Source organism: Ahaetulla prasina, chromosome 5, assembly GCF_028640845.1.
Source record: "Ahaetulla prasina isolate Xishuangbanna chromosome 5, ASM2864084v1, whole genome shotgun sequence".
In the NCBI taxonomy this organism is placed as follows: Eukaryota; Metazoa; Chordata; class Lepidosauria; order Squamata; family Colubridae; genus Ahaetulla; species Ahaetulla prasina.
In genome coordinates this window covers 106,828,525-106,846,294 of record NC_080543.1, presented here as the reverse complement: position 1 = coordinate 106,846,294, position 17,770 = coordinate 106,828,525, and the positions used below count along the sequence as shown (strand labels likewise).

The 17,770-nt window shown below is 35.3% G+C and overlaps 1 protein-coding gene across 2 annotated transcripts in view; it reads left to right on the top strand.

Moving 5' to 3' along the window:
* The window catches only part of STK24 (serine/threonine kinase 24), a 34,809-nt gene extending 19,105 nt beyond the window's left edge, over positions 1-15,704 (top strand). For both annotated transcript variants that reach the window (XM_058185574.1, XM_058185573.1), the window contains exons 4-11: positions 432-540; positions 629-786; positions 2,545-2,730; positions 5,986-6,131; positions 8,492-8,615; positions 10,071-10,139; positions 12,628-12,764; positions 13,478-15,704. In XM_058185574.1, coding sequence (XP_058041557.1) covers positions 432-540; positions 629-786; positions 2,545-2,730; positions 5,986-6,131; positions 8,492-8,615; positions 10,071-10,139; positions 12,628-12,764; positions 13,478-13,514 — 966 coding nt within the window. In that variant the 3' untranslated portion in view covers positions 13,515-15,704. The remainder of the gene's footprint in view (positions 1-431; positions 541-628; positions 787-2,544; positions 2,731-5,985; positions 6,132-8,491; positions 8,616-10,070; positions 10,140-12,627; positions 12,765-13,477) is intronic.
* Positions 15,705-17,770: the final 2,066 nt, after the last annotated feature.

Genomic DNA, 17,770 nt, shown 5'->3' with positions numbered 1-17,770 from the left:
GAATTATATATGCATTACTGAAAAAAAATTGGTTGAATAATATTAGGAAACATATTTGAAAGTGCATTTAAAGCTTATGGGTATCCAATTACAGCTTTTATTTTTTTAATCAAAAGTGCAGATGGATGGGTCTTTCATCTCCAAACCTTGCAATTCTGTTCATGGATGGGCCTCATAGAAACTTTTGTGTTTGCTATCCCCAAAAATAAATATATGAAGGGCCTAAATTCAGGTACATTCTCAGCCAAGAATGCTTCTGCATGACTTTGAGCCAGTTGATATCCCTGGACCTGACAGAATTGTTGAGCATTATAACAAATATAAATAAAATTAGAATAAATAAAAATGTACTTTATTGGACTTCAGTGTTTTAAATTATTGATCATTAATTATTTGGCCTTTTGTCCTGAAAATAATGTATTTTATTCTAGTTAGAACCAGGTTCACTTGATGAAATCCAGATTGCTACAATATTAAGAGAAATTCTGAAAGGACTCGATTATTTGCATTCAGAAAAGAAAATTCATAGAGATATTAAAGGTAAAAAAAACTATCGGGGCTCTGTTAGCACTTTAACCATTTAAGCTTAATTTTTCCAATTACAAATTTCTTCTAAAATATTTTCTAGCTGCTAATGTGCTCCTCTCAGAACAAGGGGAAGTCAAGCTAGCAGACTTCGGTGTAGCTGGACAATTAACTGATACACAAATAAAGAGAAATACATTTGTGGGCACACCATTTTGGATGGCACCAGAAGTAATAAAGCAATCCGCTTATGATTCAAAGGTAAGATTAATGTGCTACTTAATATTTTCAGGCATCAGTCAGACAGAAACATATTTTGCCTGTGAGATTTTCAAATGTGCATTTTGGCAACTCATCTGTGAGAATTTTTATAAAAGAGAGCACGGCCGTTTCATGGTTTCCAATTGTAATTTCCACATGTGGAATGATATGGGAATGCTGGAATAGGTGTGCATTTTCCACTTGTTTGCATTCTCCTTACAATCACATTCCAGAATACTTTAGCAACTTAATCTGACTGGCAGAAAATTGCAGGAGTTTGAGAACTTGTAAGAGAACACTAGGTGACCTTTACAGAAGAAGCCTGTGGATTACAATACATTTTTATTTGAAATAAAGACTATTATTAAAAATGGAGAAAGTGTCAAGAGTGTTCACAGTGTGACTAGTATTTTGATACAACCCAGGAGCAAAATATGGGATACAGAGGTTTTGTCTTTACAAACAGTGGTTTAGATACAAGTTATATACAGTATATATACATACACGTACTAAGCAAAGCCGGGCAAGCAATCAGTCTTCTTCAACTCTACACGGAGAACTACAATACAGATGCATGCGACGAGGAGAGTGATACATGAGGAGAGAGTTACGCTCGTATATCAGCATTGTAGATCTCCGTGTAGAGTTGAAGAAGGCTGAATGCTTGCCCAGCTTTGTTTAGCATGTGTATGTATGTATACTGTATCTAACTTGTATATAAACCACTGTTTGTAAAGACAAAAACCTCTGTATCCTGTATTTTGCTCCTGGGTTGTCTGAAAATAGTAGTCACACTGTGAACACTCTGACGGAAAGTATGTAAAACATTCTTCCAGGGGTCCCTTCTTTCCTAGCATCTCCATTGACTTTACTTGGCATGTCATGAGGACGATCCCCACTACATTAAAATTATTTTCTTCATTTTGAATACATTGCTAGGTGCTCTGGTGAAGAATAACAGCGGAAGCTGTAGGCAGGTTCTTCAGAAGGATGAATGACATGAATAAATGCTTGACAATGATTTAAAATTTGAAATGAGAATAAACTCAATTCTTTGGTTATTGTTAACTGCTACTGAGGGGCCCTTAGTGCTCTCTGAGCTTGCTTGTTTTCTTGCAGTCATTTCATTACCCAACTAGGTAACATCAGCAGAGCTCAGAGTTAGGGTAATGAAACATATGCAAGAAAACAAGCTCAGAGACCACCAAGGACCCTTCATTTCAACCCCGAGTTACAAATATTCTCCGTTACTGTTAACGGCTACTTTTTGCACCAGCTAAACTAATGCAGCTTTTATATCATCCTGATAGACAACTGACGACAAACATTCTTTGTGTAGCTGCCATTTATGTAGGTTGCTCATTATAAAAAAATCCTGGAGAGCATCGGAGAACAGTTGATTCATTTCTAGAAGGTACAAAAAGTTATGAGACCGGGTCTACTAAGAGAAGTAGATTTGACCTCTGTGAAATGTGTATATTAATCCATTTCTATCCTTGGCTAAAAACACTCTTCCATCTTTTTCACTAATATGGTGTTCCTTGACTGAGGTTAATGTAAAGAGCAAACTCACTTTGCTCAAGCTTGCAACCCTGGGCATTTCTTTGCAAGCAGCTGCTTTTGTAGCTACAGTTAAGAAGCAGAGAGGAAAACAGGTGCATTTGAAAATGAACAGTTGGTTAAAAAAAGATAGCAAACATGTAAACGATTTCACTTTTCCATTTCCATCAAATTATAAACTCATCCCTCTGTTAATAGGCAGATATATGGTCCCTGGGCATAACGGCCATAGAGCTTGCGAAAGGAGAACCACCACATTCTGAACTACATCCAATGAAAGTTTTATTTCTGATCCCAAAGAACAACCCACCAACCTTGGAAGGAAACTACAGCAAACCTTTAAAGGAGTTCGTTGAGGCCTGCTTGAACAAAGATCCCAGCTTTGTAAGTTACTAGATTTTGGTGGGTGTCTTTGCTTGTTGTATCAGCAGAAAAGCTGACTCCGTGTTTGTTTTACAGAGCCCTAGGAATGAACCTACATGAATTTTCATGCCATTTAACATTTATTTTAAAAATAAAAAGGTATACTATCTAAGAGTTAAATCTAAACATGTTTTATGCTCCTTACTCAAAACCAAGGATGGAGTACTATCTTCTTTTCATTTGAAGAAGTATATATTTTATACTTTAGTCCAATGTTTCTCAGCTTGGCACTTCTTCAGACCCATTCTATCAATGGCTTTTGCAACTTGCTGTAAGTTTTACTTCTGTCCTACTCACAGTTTTGTTCAGGTGCTATATAAAATAGTGAGGATATTTGGAACTGTTCCATAATTGAAAACTTGTTGAAAGTTTGAAATAGTGAAGGTCTGAAATAAAAACATTTTTATTTTTTCTAGTTTCAGAAATCCTCCTTCCCCGAAACTGGGAAATTAAAAAAAGGATTATGAAATATTAATATTTTACTTTAATGATATATAAGGCAATTAAGACTTGAAAGAAATATACCAATTCAAGAAATAAACTGATTGGGGAAAGATGGAGAAATATATTTAAATATATTTCCATAAATACAGTTTATGCAAAACTTACATTTATAGAAATTCATGAAAATGAAATAATAGAGAATGAGAAGTGCTGGTAATGATAACATTTCAGATTCATTACATGAGACAAATTGGATTGTTTCACTTGGAAAATATATATTCTTTCTACATTTTCTACAGAGCTTTCTGTATGTCTGATTCAATTGTAAAGAAAAAAAATCCAGAAATACTCTGTCTTAATTTACAGCATTGATAGTTTCTTTCTTTCTTTTTTTTTTCATTTTTTCATTTTATTTTACAATATATCCATATCAGAGTGTGAACAGTGTGGCATCTGGGTATCATACATTTTAGTACAAATAAAAATAGTGCTATTAATCATATTTGTTACATTCCTCAAGCTTATGTAGTTCTAGTGTTAATAGACATATTTGTATTAAAATTATAGACTTTCATTTAATTATTCAATGTTTCAATACGTTATTCCAATGCCAATCACAATATTGTTTAAACATACATAATAATACCATAATTCAATTTCTAATCTTCCCTCTTATTATTTTTATCTTATTGTATAAAAATGCGTATACTAATATTCTCCCTCTCTTATTTCTATCCCTATTCTAACTTTTAATCATGTCACCATTATATTTAAGAACAAATCCTTTCTATCCGTCATCTCTTGCCTGTTTTAAAGCTTTAATTGTTCATTTTTTAACTTGCCTCCCATGTTCCTCTCTTGGATCTTTATCCCTATCTGTGTCCTGATATTCATTTTAAACATTTCTCCTATCTCTGCCCTTTTGCATTGTCTAGCTTCTAAAATATCTATCCCTGCCCCATCTCCCTTTCAAAAATGTCTTCCTGAATCTCTGGTTCCCCTTTTAAATCTCTTTAAATGTTTTCCCCTTGGTTTATTTCGTCAGTCATTGTTGTTTTTGTTATTGTCTCCTTTTTGTCATCTTGTTTTGTTTGCTGATTAATCTGTTCTGCTTTTTCATCTGCTCTTTCAATTGGTTCCTCCTTTTCCTGGACATCTTGATCACTTATTGTCCTTTGTATAATATTTCCCAGTTTTTCATCCATGCCATGTATTAAATTCTTAATCTCCTTGTGATTTCTTATCAGAATGTCGTTGATGTTTTGAAACATTGACACCATTTCTTCCCAAATTCCACTCATTTCCTCCTGAAGTAGCATCTCGTCTTGTTTTAACAAGTCCTGCTCTTGTCTAGTAATCTAAAAACCATATATTCAAGCCTAAAGTCACCCCCCCAAAAGAATTCAATGTTCACAATTTTTGTATTCCATAGTTAATCAATCTGTTCCTTTGGATAATCCCAAAGGCTTTCCAGAATCTCCTTAAATCCCCTTTATGCATTCAGTTTTTTATCATAGCATTCAGAGGTCTCTTTAATGAAAAAAAAATGTCCTTCTCATATTTAAATCTCCAGTAGTCACGACATAGGTGCATAAAACATATTCTTGTCAGAATTTTTCAAGATTTTAGAATATGTTATACTTTCCTTTCATCAACAGATGGCACTCTCAGTTTAGATTTCAATGTTAACCAGTTTAATAAGTCAAAATATAGAAATAAAGTTAGTTTTTTGGTAAATAGTTCTAGTATTTTTTAAATGCCTTTCCAGAACAACACCTGCTCAGTTTAAAAGTCCAATTTTCTGTATTTTTAGCAGGGTTTTTTTCCCCGCTTTTCTCCTTTTAATTCTTTTCTTTCAATTCTGAAGTTTTTCTCAAAGTGCTTAGTCACTGCTTTAGCAAATAGTTGTGAGCTTCTCTTTCTTGGATTGTTTTCTTTTGGGGTTAGGTTTTAAATAAGAAAGAATCTTCTCACCCAGTTCCAGACATTGTTCATTAACTCAGCTCCAGCACCAGTCTGAGGTGTTCCTCGGCTGCCCCAGCTTCGTGGCAGCCATCTTTAGGCTGCCTCTTCTCCTCGTCATGGCTGAGAGGGGAAAAAAACCCCGGGGTCCAGTGGGAGAGATGCAACTCTCCGTGATCTCACAGGGCGTCCCTCTTTGCTTTGCCACCCTACAGGTGGCTTTGTCTTCTTTCGAAGCCCACCAATGGTGAGAACTTGGCACAGCAGCGCAGAGACCTGCTCCTCGTGTCTGATCTCGTTGTGATGTCAACCGGAAGTCAGCATTGATCATTTCTTATTCCATATATTAAAAAAACGAGAAGCTCCTGGGCTTATCCGCTTAATTTGCTACAAGAATGAAAACATTATAATGTAAATTCAAAATAAACATAATTACTGTTTGAATAAATGGTACTTTTCCATTATATGAAAAATGTACTTTTAGTAAGAAAAATAAATTATACATAATTTATTCTATAAAGAACAATTGCAGAACATTTTATTTTATGAATATATGAGATTCTGAGGCATGGATAAATGGATGGAGGTGAGATCAATAGGATTGATAACAAGAGCTATACAAGTAATACCTCTTTTATTTTCATTGATCCCCTCCCCCCCCAATTGCTTCAAAATTTGTGGAAACTCTTACCACTCTTACCAAGATGGGCGGCCAATAAATTTTATAAATAAATAAACAAACAAATAAATAAATTTAGCCATATTGTAACTGTCCTCAGTTTAGTAAAGAACTTACTTTCTATTTTTAAGAGACCAACGGCCAAAGAACTTCTGAAGCACAAATTTATAATACGAAATGCAAAGAAAACTTCCTACTTGACAGATCTCATTGACAGACATAAAAGATGGAAGGCCGAGCAGAATCATGATAATTCCAGCTCTGAAGATTCAGATGGGTGAGTGTGAGCCCAAAAGTTACCAGTTTGGTGTTTGAGGATGAAGGAATACTTCAGATATGATGGATGAGATTCACACTGAGATTCAAAAGTCTATTCTTAGATGTGTTCTGAATCAATCTCTTAAAAACAAGCAAAAGATTTGTAGCCAACATAATGTTCTCAAAAATTATGTTCAAGTAATACGTGCAGACTCTACCATTCTAAGAATGCAAAGTTTTAGACAAATCTAGAGCATCTCATCCCTTATCTCAGTGCTTCTAATTCTTGTCAGTTCTAAGTACTTCAACTCTCAGAATTCTGCATGACTGCCTGGCGAATTCTAGGAGTTGAAGTCCACACAACTTAAAGAATTGTGAAGGCTGAGAAATACTGCCTTATCTAAACATACTAATTAAGTCATTGTAAGGGTTATTCAATATTTTTTGGGGAAATTAGTCCTCTGAAACGTTTTGTGGCATTCATGTAAAACTCAATTCTGTTACCACTTTATATACAGAAATTAAAAACTGAATTATTACCATCATCCCCGATTTTGAAGGGTGCTTCAAGGTATTGAAAGTTTTCCTGAATTTCTCTTAAAGGCTTTCTCCATAACCTTAATCTTTCCAATGGCCATATCCAATTCCCTTTCTTGCTGATTTTAACCCTGAATCATGCAAATGGGTCTTATCATTTGAGAAGAAAATATAGGGAATAAATATATCCTCTATAGTGAGAAGGAGAAAACAGGATAAATGTTATGTTATTCTCTATTGTTTATTTAACCTATTTGAAAGAACAAATTGATTGCTATATATTTGAGCACTAAACATGTATTCACGAATATGATACATAGAACATAGAATAACAGAGTTGGATGGGACTTTGAAGGTCATCTAGTCCAATTCCTTGCACAAGCAGGAGAGTTTATACAATTTGAGACAAGTGGCTTTCCAGTCTCTTCTTGAAAGCCTCCACTGATGGGGCACCCACAACCTCTGAAGACAAGACATTCCACTGGTTGTTTTCACTGTAAGGAAATTTCTTCTTATTTCTTGGTAGCTTCTCTCTTTTTTGATTAGTTTCCATCCATTGGTTCTTTTCTTGAGTTCTGGTGCTTTGGAAAATAGTGTACCCCCCTCATCTTTGTACCAACCCCTCAAATACTGGAATACTGCTATTATATTTCTCCTAGTTCTTCTTTTTACTAGATATAACCAATTTCTGCAACTTCATATGTCTTAGTCTCCAGCCCCCAATAATCTTTGTTACTTTTTTCTCCACTCTTTCCAGAGTCTCTACATTTTTTTAAACATTGTGGTGACCAAAACTGGATGCAGTATTCCAAGTGTGCCTGTACTAAGGCTTTGTAAAATGGTACTAATTCTTTACATGATCTTGATTCTATATTAATGCAGCATAGAATTTCATTGGCTTTTTTGGCTACTGCCACACACTGTTGGCTCATATTTAAGTGATTGTCCACTTGGATTCAAAGATCCCTCTCATAGTTGCTGGCATTGAGCCAAATTTGACCTAGTCTATACCTGTACAGTTGGTTTTTCTTGTTTAAGTGTAATACCTTTTATCTACATTGAATTTCATTTTGTTAGACCGGACCCAGTATTCAAGTCTGTTGAGATCCATCTGGATCTTGAGCCTATCTTCTGGGGTGTTGGCTATTCCTGCCAGCTTGGTGTCATCTGCATATTTGATGAGTTCCCCTTCTGCTCTCTCATCTAGATTTTTTATGAAGATATTGAAGAATACTGGGCCTAAAATGGAACCTTGGGGTACTCCACTGCTTACTTCACTCTATGTGGATATAGTTCCTTTGAGGACTACACGTTGAGTATGGTTTGTTAGCCAGTTACAAATCCACCAGATGGTGATGCTATCTATCCTACATTTTTCTAGCTTACCAAGAAGTAGGTTGTGGTCTACTTTGTCAAATACAAAATTTGATAAAGCAAATACAAATACTACTTTGTCAAATACAGAATCTTAACATTTGTAGCATTTTGACTTGCTATTAAAAAATCTTTCTGTCCGCTCACAGACGACTTATTTTAACTTGAACAAACATTAACATTTTAATCAAGACAAATGATAGTGGGATAAACAAATACATTGCTTGTTTGCTTTAATTTTCTTCCTACAAATTTCCAAGAGATATAAAGGTTGTTATCTGAGCTAAACTGAGGAGTCTCAATTCCTAATTAGTAAAAGCATCCCTCGTATCATTTTTATTTCTAATATAAATTAGTTTTTTGTTTTTGCCTTCAAATATGATTGAATCTGCCAGTTTTGTATTGTCATCAGTTCTTCATAAATAACAAGACCATCTTGTAAATGTCAGAAATTTATTTGTGTTAAAGTGAAACAGATGAGCAGGCATCAGGTGGCAGTGACTCGGGTGACTGGATATTCACGATCCGAGAAAAAGATCCGAAGAATCTGGAGAATGGAGCAACCCAACTTCACGAGTGGGAAAGAAACAAGGTATTTTACTATTATTAATACTGTGGGGCATTAATGTAGTATTTTAAACTGTAATGCCTGTTTTGATGGCTTCCTTACCTTGAGGTCTCTTCTAAATTGTGAGGATCTAACTCTATGCAGATTGAAAACTCAAATGTAAAACCCTTGTGCAGTTTACAGTGGTTGTAAACAGTGGTTGGCGGCTGCAAAGCAGCATGAAACACAGTATGACTTATTGTTTAATTACCTGTAGTTAGCTCTTACATGTTCTCTATCCTGCAAGTTGGAAAGTCTGGACAGTTATCATTTTATTTAGAATCAGTTGAAAGGGCAGCAGCAACTGAAATCCAAAGAACTGGGAGTCTGCTTATGTTATCCAAAACACCATGAACAGGTGCTATTCAGCAGGTTCTGACAGGTTCTGGAGAACTGGTAGCGGAAATTTTGAGTAGCTTGGAGAACCGGCAAATACCATCTCTGGCTGGCCCCAGAGTGGGGTGGGAATGGAGATTTTGCAATATCCTTCTCCCAGTAGTGGGGAGTGAATGGGAATTTTGCAGTATCCTTCCCCTGCCATGCCCACCAAGCCACACCATGCCCACCAAGCTATGCCCACCAAACCGGTAGTAAAAAATTTGAATTCCACCACTGAGTCCATGAGCCCAATTGTCTCCAGCTCTGTTTTTACAGACCCTAAAGCAGTGGTTTTGAAATTTTGCAAGTTTAAGATGCAGGGACTTCGATTCTGGGAGTTGTTATCTTAAACTTGTAGTTTGCCTTGAAGTTGAATCACACACCTTAAACTTGCCAAATTTGAAAAACACCGCAACAAAGCATCCTTACAGTGCTGCCTCTGCAATTTAGCAGCAAAGTCTTTCCCTCCCCAAGAGTATGTTGAAAAGTTAGCAAAAGTTTTGAGCAGCAGTGTTTTCCCTCTTTTTGAGGGCCAAAATAAAGGTTGCATGTTTATCATCCTTAAATTCCACCAACCTCCCCTTTCTCAAGAAATGGAAATGCTGGCCCTGCTTAATCTTCTGAAACTCTCATACCTGATTTGAGAACCGTTGACCACCCATTCCAATGAAAAGCTCAAGATGTGATTCAAAGGAATCCTTGATGAAACATTTGAAGAGCTATTGTTGGAGAAAGAAAAAACAAAGCAGTTGTACAATCAGGGTGTGAACCTATGTTCTTGTATTCCCTTCTCTTATTTTGTTTCTCTTTCTGACTCATTCCGTCGGCTCATTCCAAAGTTCCATCAGATATATGTATTTTGCTACATTTAATTTTTCGTTTAGGGTTTGAATGCATTGTTCAATTCCGACAGGCTCTTTGCCATGCACATAATTTGATACATATCTATTATCTTTTTTGTAGTGTAAGAACTTAATAAGCAATTATACAGCCAGTCTGGCTTCTTACAAGTTTTTATATCCTCTTTTAATTAATTTGCAATGTATTTTTTTTTTCTGAAAGGAAAATACCATTCAAAGGCGCCCTGCATCTCGAAGCTTATCTACAATTATATCGCCTTTATTCACAGAGGTAATACCATTGGATTAATCATTTCTTCTCCCATTTAGAGATTGTATGGAAAAGTTGGGAGAAAATAAGGGAAAATTAATGCAGTCAGTTGTTCTTATAAGCTAATCTTTCAAGCATTTTTGAAAGAGAAGCTGCTCAATTCTTGTGATGCATAGGGAGAGCATTTAATGAATAATTGCATGTTGGAAGCTTAACTTGGGGCCAAGTTTTTAATGCTTATGATTTTAATAGATTTTGGTATGGTTTTTATGGGGTTTTTTTGGTCATTGTTTTAATTTTTGATTAGAAGCCATCCAAATTTTGAAATCAAATGGGCAACTATATAAAAGTTTTAATAGACATATAAATAAAAAGGATGTTGATGTCTTCATAATTTACCTTTTTTTTAAGAACAGATGGGAATCCTAGATAGGGATTTTTTAAAGGGGGCCATCCACGTTATTGACTCCATGCTTTTGCCATCCACGTTATTGACTCCATGCTTTTACCAAAGGTGTAAAAAGGTGTGAGGGGGGAGCGTACACTGATCTTGACATGATTGTCACACAGCAAAATTGTGACAAGTGCCACGTGTTGGAGTGACAGCACCTATTTGTTTCAGTTTAATTATATTTATTTTAGTGTATATAGCTACCCACTCAAAACAATTCTGGTCAGTCTACAACATAAAAACAGTAAAAAAATAAAAATAAGTAAGAATCCAGGAAAAATAGATAGTATTATAGAGTATATAAACTTGTAGGGCTCAGGTCAAAGTTAATTTTGCGTTAATATCAACACATTAATGGTTCATGCAGTCTCCTGGCCCTGAATCCAAAGGAGGAGCCATGGCATTTCTAAAAACCAGTATGGTTGGAAGCATCCAGATCTCAGGCCAATGATGGACTTCCCAAAAGTCACCTGATGTACTGTTCAATAGATGAGATCCAAACTTGTTGGGTGGGCAGCAACACTTGGAAATAGACAGTCCCCTAAATATCCTCTGGTTGTACCATGGAGGAGTTTATGCATGATAGATAACCGGTACCTTGTTTTATAGTCAGAAACCTTCTGGTAAAAAGTGTTACATGAATACCATGCCCATAATTACCTGCACTTTTGAACTGTGGATTCTTCAAAGGGAGTCCCATCTAGAATGCCTTGTAGTAATGCAATGAAGACGTCACTAAGGCATGATTGTCCAAGAGCTGAGCCTCCCAATCTAGGCATGGTTGCCATAGACATGCAAAATGGATTTAGGCAAAAGCCCTTCTAACCAACTTATGCTTCCATCTACTCCGGAAGCATAAGTTGCAAGACCAGGAGTATCTCCAGATTGCATACCCTTTGTGACTGGGGCAGCCCAGTCCCTTCCACAAAAAAAGATAGAAGATCTCCATGATCCTGTCGTCCTAAATCGCACAGCACTTGAGTTGCTAGGGCTGAGCCTGAGCCATTTCTCTATCCATACCCACCTCTCCCTCAGCATTCAAAATGGAGATGGAACCTTGAAGACATTACTTGGGTGAAGCCAAGTAATCTGTATCACCAGATGACCTCCCTCATCAACTTCATGCGAACGTTAAGTAGGAGAGAGGAGGCTGTCAAGCTCTGAGACATCTGACACGCAGGGGGCTAGGGCCAGTCTTCTCTTCTAACTAGAACTGGTTCTCAAGAAAGGAAAACCACCTACTTTTCCATGGCTTTAAAGTCAACTGAGAACAGGGTGGGTAGAGAAACCAGCAACTTTGGTCTGGGAGCAGCAGCAGTGGAAGAACCTGGCGCCTTTGTGATGCCACAAGGGGGAAAACAACTTCCAGCGAAGGAGGATGTGGTTTGTCGTATGTGAAGTTGTTCCACATAGACTTAACTAGGCATTTAGTGATGCAGTTCCTACTTTGCTGTTTCTTAAACTGTTATTCATGCTGAGTCTCGGGCATCAGTAAGGTCTTCTTTTTTTAAAAAGGCAATAAAAATATCTCTCTTTTTTTTTTGGGCTTGTACCAGAGGAAATTCACTTCCCTAGAGTAAAGATAGTTTCAAATGCTAGTAGGATTTTAAATGTAGTGTAAATGATGAGGTGTAATAAATCTTTTTTTTTAACACCACAGCCTCACTTGTGTTACTTTCTCCTCTACTTATAAAAAGGATTTCTAATGTAGGGAAAGAGGATTGGTAAAGAACAAGAGTAGTAGCTGTGATCAAAATAACAGAAATAGTCCTGTTGTGTTAGTGGTGAACCATCTGGATTATGGCTCTTATGTAAATTGACAAACAGTTGCTAATTTAAAGCTCGTTTCCTTCCTAGAGTTTCATAGAAAATGTATATTTTCTAATTTGCATTGATTTAAGGCTTATTCAGACACTATAAAATGGTTTATATGCACTCTGTATGTTTCCACACAATCTCTACAAAGCACAGAGCTCTGTTGTTATTTTTTTTTTATCCATACGTATTCATTTTGCAAATGTTTCAGATGCTTAGAACTAATCCTCTTCTGATTTTTAGTTGAAAGAGAGAAGCCAAGCTTGTGGGGGAAACATGGGCTCCATAGAAGAACTGAGAGAGGCTATTTATTTAGCTGAAGAAGCTTGCCCGGGAATTTCAGATACCATGGTGTCTGAGCTAGTACAGCGGCTTCAGAGGTATTAATTACAATAATGTGAACAATAACATTCCTTTTGGTCACACATTTCCTATCCTTGTTATTCATATTAAAATCATTGGAGCTGTGTTTTTTGGGTCTTTATAAAAAGGATGATGATGATGGTGATGATGATGATGATGATGAAATTCTTAGAATGTTTAGAACCCTTATTAGTGTATCAAAAATAGCAATATCAACTGAAAGCAGTTTTGATTTTAATTTTTTATTGGACTGTTCCTGTTGGACCATAGCAAATATTAGCTTCTATCAGAATAGGGTCAACATGTATTTTACTGATGGAAATATTTGCCTTTTTGTTTTGATGGTGGTGAAGTTAAGCAAGCTGAAAGTCATAGATCCTTCTAGAATAGCAAATATGTTTTGGCTCTCTATTTCAGGTAATATTAACTCATAAAAAAACCTGCTAAGCTGATAACATTCTTTGATAGTGAAAGTTGTTTTATATTCTCTGTATGCGTGTGTTGGTCATTGGTACTGCATATTTAGAAAATTGGTAGTTTTCTAAAAAACCTATTAGAAAGGTAGCCTTGGAAAGCTAGTCCCCAATCTTAATTCTTGCTCAAGACTCTGCTTTTAAGTGCAGGAGTATATTTGTCTAAGAGTGCAACTGAGATACGTTTATTTTTATTTGCTGTGTACCACATTTTGTTCACTACTTTTGTTTTAACAACATGCTTTTTCCCTTGCCAGGTACTCAGTAGCTGGAGGGAGCAGCTCATCCCACTGAAGTCTGACCCCGTGGCCACCTTTGCTACTTCGGTGGGACGCCTGCAGGCACCTGTTCTCAGGTTGGTCTTCCACAACTGGCAGGCAATCACATGGACATTTCTGAAAGTACATCAACAGAAGAAGGTGTTTTAGCAAGAGCACTGTTTTTCAACTCTGTATAGGTTTTTTTAAAAAAATAATGCACATATTCAAAGGAGGTATCTTTATACATTTCTGAGATGTAAATTTAGGATTTCAGTTAGGAACTAAAGCTATTGTGAAATCTCAGGTATCTTGTGTTAAGTCATTGGCCTTCAGCTCAAGGATCCATAGGTGGGTGGCATTTCAATCTGAGTTGCATTGTTGCAACTAGTTGCACTGCCGCCATTTTCTTTGTTTTAAGGTTTTGTTTTAAGAAAGAAATGGAAGCCTGGAGTTCAGCCCCATGTTCCACGTTTACATTTAACATGGACTGGGGTTTGAAAGAGTTGAAGGCAACCGCTTTAAGTAAAAAAATAATAATAATCTGTGAATTGGATGTATTATTGGCTGTGTGTACAAATTTGTATATAGTCACTTTTTTACTGAAATTTGCTTGACATGCATATGGATTCCTCTGTACAAATTGCCAAGAGCTTCTGTAGATGATACTAGTGAGGTAAATATTTTGACAGATAGATCAACTTATTATAGGCTTGTCTTTGTTTCTATGAAAATTTTAAATTGTATTATAGCAGGGTTTGCTTGACCTTTGTTTATAGGTCAGAAATAAAGCCGTGCTATAAAAATCCAGTTTATACCTCAGATGCAGTTTTTTTTTTTTTTGTGTTACACAGTAGCATTTTTTTTTGTTTCTAATCATGGTACGAAACTGATTGTTTTAATTTAGGACATCATATTCTTTGGAGTTCTCTAGTTTTGCTTATCTTCATGGTTTTATATCTTGTTTAAAATTGTGCCAATCCAAAGTTTAAATTTGTTTTTAATAGTTTTCTTTTGGAATTAATCTTAACATATAACTGAAAAAGGCACTTTTTTATATGCTTCCTAGAAATCCTGGATAAATAATGGCAGTTTTGCAAAATACTGGTTATAAAAAGAATTTTTAAAATGTGAGCAACTTTAGTTACAATCATTGAAATCAAAATTTGGGCTTAGTTTAATATCTGAAATTCATTGTGTGGTAGAGGAAGATATATGAAATTTCATTAAGATCTAAAATAGAAAACTGCAGTTCACTTTAATAGATAAGAACTAGTACAGTATAACTCTTGTCTATTGTTAAAATAAATACATGATAGAAATCCCATCTGAAATTTTATTTTGAGGTATTTGGAGAAAAGTGGAATAAAAACGTAGTTAAAAGGTTGTGGTTAGTCAAGAATTTTAGAAGAGGCTTGTTCTTTGTTGATTTACAGTAAATTAATGCTTTCAATATTACACTGTTTTGATTTCAACATGAAATCTGTATTGTAATCTTAAAAAAAATAAACACAATAACTCTAAAAGACAACTTGCTGTAGAAGATTTAACCCTATGACCAAGCCTTTGGTGAAAATCTCCTTTCTAATTTGTTTTGAGAAAAGCATAATAATGGAGTAAAGGATGGGCACATTTTGTCAATGGAAATTAACTCACTGCATGTTTAGAACCTGTAATATCCTCTTATCAATGTAAAGATCGAACAATTTACTAAATTGAGTGGAAATAACATTTTACTGCCTTGTGTTTGAGTCAGCCTTGTTGCCATCCCATTAGAGTGGGCGTGATGTTAACTGGATGGATTTTGTATTAGTCTCTACCCAGTGTTTACAGTCTGTGAAATGTAGCCTGATATAAGCTACACATTGAATTAGGGTGAGATAGGTGACAGATCTCTCGAATTTTCAGCTAAGCTTGTATGCAGTCCCAGATCTGGTAACCTTTTAAGATTTTTGATTGCAAGAATGTTGACCGAAAGATTTTGTTAAATGGAAACCAAAAGAACCTCAATGACTTGCTCTTTTAAAATTAGTAAATTAATATTTTGTCAGAGCTGTGTTCTTTTACAGATACGGTTTTTCCAACAAACACGTTTATTTTAAATCAGTTAGAAGATTACTATTTCGCCAGTTTGCTGTTTGAGCCAGTGCAGTTTATTTAAATACCAGTTTAATTGACTTAATCCCATATAAATTGTAAATATCCATAGAATTTCAAAATGACATTGTTTGATAAAAATGAAACAACCTGGTGAAAGTCACTTGTCTTTGCATTATATTGTAATCAAATTTAAACTCTAAAACATCTTTTGTTGTTTCGAATCCATTTTTACTCTCACTGTTTAACTTTACAATACTGCTTATTAACCCTTTAAAAATTGTTTAAGAACTATCCTAAAAAAATCCATCATTGCAGTGTTGTATGTATTCAGGATTAGTCTTTGGCGATTGATAGCAGTTTCCTGCATATTAAATAAGGTAATATTTTTGTCGTTTTACTAAAGGGCACCAAAATTTGCTGGTGTAGAGTGGACAATTTTCCCATTTTTCATAATGAAATTTCTAAGCAATCTGAAAGTAAGCCAAGTCTTTCAAACTGCAAAGGTTTTCTATCTGGGTCTGTTGGGCCACTTTTTAACTATTAATTAGAATATATATTTCCATTATAGCCACATACTTGTAAATGAACTCTTGAGACCACTGATTTTTCTTGTGAAATTGTGAGAAGTTGCTTCTGTTTACTCACAACCATTTAGGTGCCACCCTCCACCTCCCCACTCCCAAGTTCATTGCACTGTATTTTGATTGGTTCTTGACAAAATACAAAATGAAGCATTTTGTATGTTACATAATTTTCAGTATTGATATTTTTGTAATAGTTTAGAACCTATTGAAGCTGTTTTCGATAGTGGAATTTTGCAGCCATTAGTGCAGACGGGGGTGTATTGTATGTTGGCTTATATATGTATCAATGGATGGAAGGATTTAATTTTGAAGTTGGAAGATGACAAGTATGTTGGGATACACAGTCCTGAAATCAGCTTCCTCCCTCATATATAGGCAGTGAGCCAAAGCACAAACATAAAACTAGACTTCATTGTATCCTTGTCAATTTGCTACTGAATTGAAGTCGTAAGTAACACAAAATGGCAAAGCAGTTATTTTGGCATTTTAAAGGCTTACTGATATACTATTATAAATGTTCATGTGCAGGAGTTCATTTTATCACATGAATGAAATTTTACTAGTGAGCAATTATTTATTGGGGGTATGGATTGCTGTGAAATACCTGTAGAATGCAAACAACTGAATTTTGCAAAGGTACATGTAGAATTTTGTGGCTTTTCCATCTATTGATTCCCCCCCCCTTGGCACCCATAATGTATATGAACGTATACAAAATCTTAGTAACACTTGTGCACCTGACAAAGTAGAAGGTTAGTCCAGCAATGTGGAAAGGATATGTTTCTTTACTTTTCATTTCCAAAATTTATAAAATGAATTAGCAATGTAACTTACAGCTCTTTCATTATGTCCAAACAAGTCATTTCACACAGGGGTTTTAGGGTGGAAGGTGGAGGCTATTCTAGCAAAGATATGTGCATATATGATGCATAGAATGTTGAAAGTGCTTAAATTAGCATATAAAATCCTCCTTTCCATTATATACACAACATAAAGGGTATATAACACTGTACACTAGAATACTTGTAATATTTCAGAAAATTACACTAAGTATCCCAGAATATTTCCTGGAAAATTTTCAATTTAAAACACTGTAGTAAATCAATTTCACTGATCTCTAATCCAATTTATGCCATAATAAATTGGTTAAGATGTCACAAGACTTTATTTTTGCTCTTTTAGGTTAGCATAGTTACTGTTGTACATTATGGTGAACTAGAAATGTTCTTAATTAGAGATGTTTAATTGTTAGAGCCATAAATCAACTTTAAAGGTCTTCAGATTTGAAAGTATTGATACTAGAAAGAGAGCAGTAATTGTATATTTCTGTCATCTAATAATTTTTAGTAGAATCTGAATATACAAAACATCTACATACTTGAGGAATTCACAGTAGCTGGATAAAATATTCTAAGTATGAATTGGTTGCTTTTTGTTTTTTAAGAGAAGCATAAAATTATTATTTCCTTGCTGAATTATGGCAAAGGTCTTAACTCTGGCCAACAGTTGCTTTTTGGAAATGCACAACATAGCTGTCTAATATCTGGCTTATTTTTTTCATAAGCATCTGAGAATGCCTTTTTTAATCTCTCTCCATGGAGGTCCCATT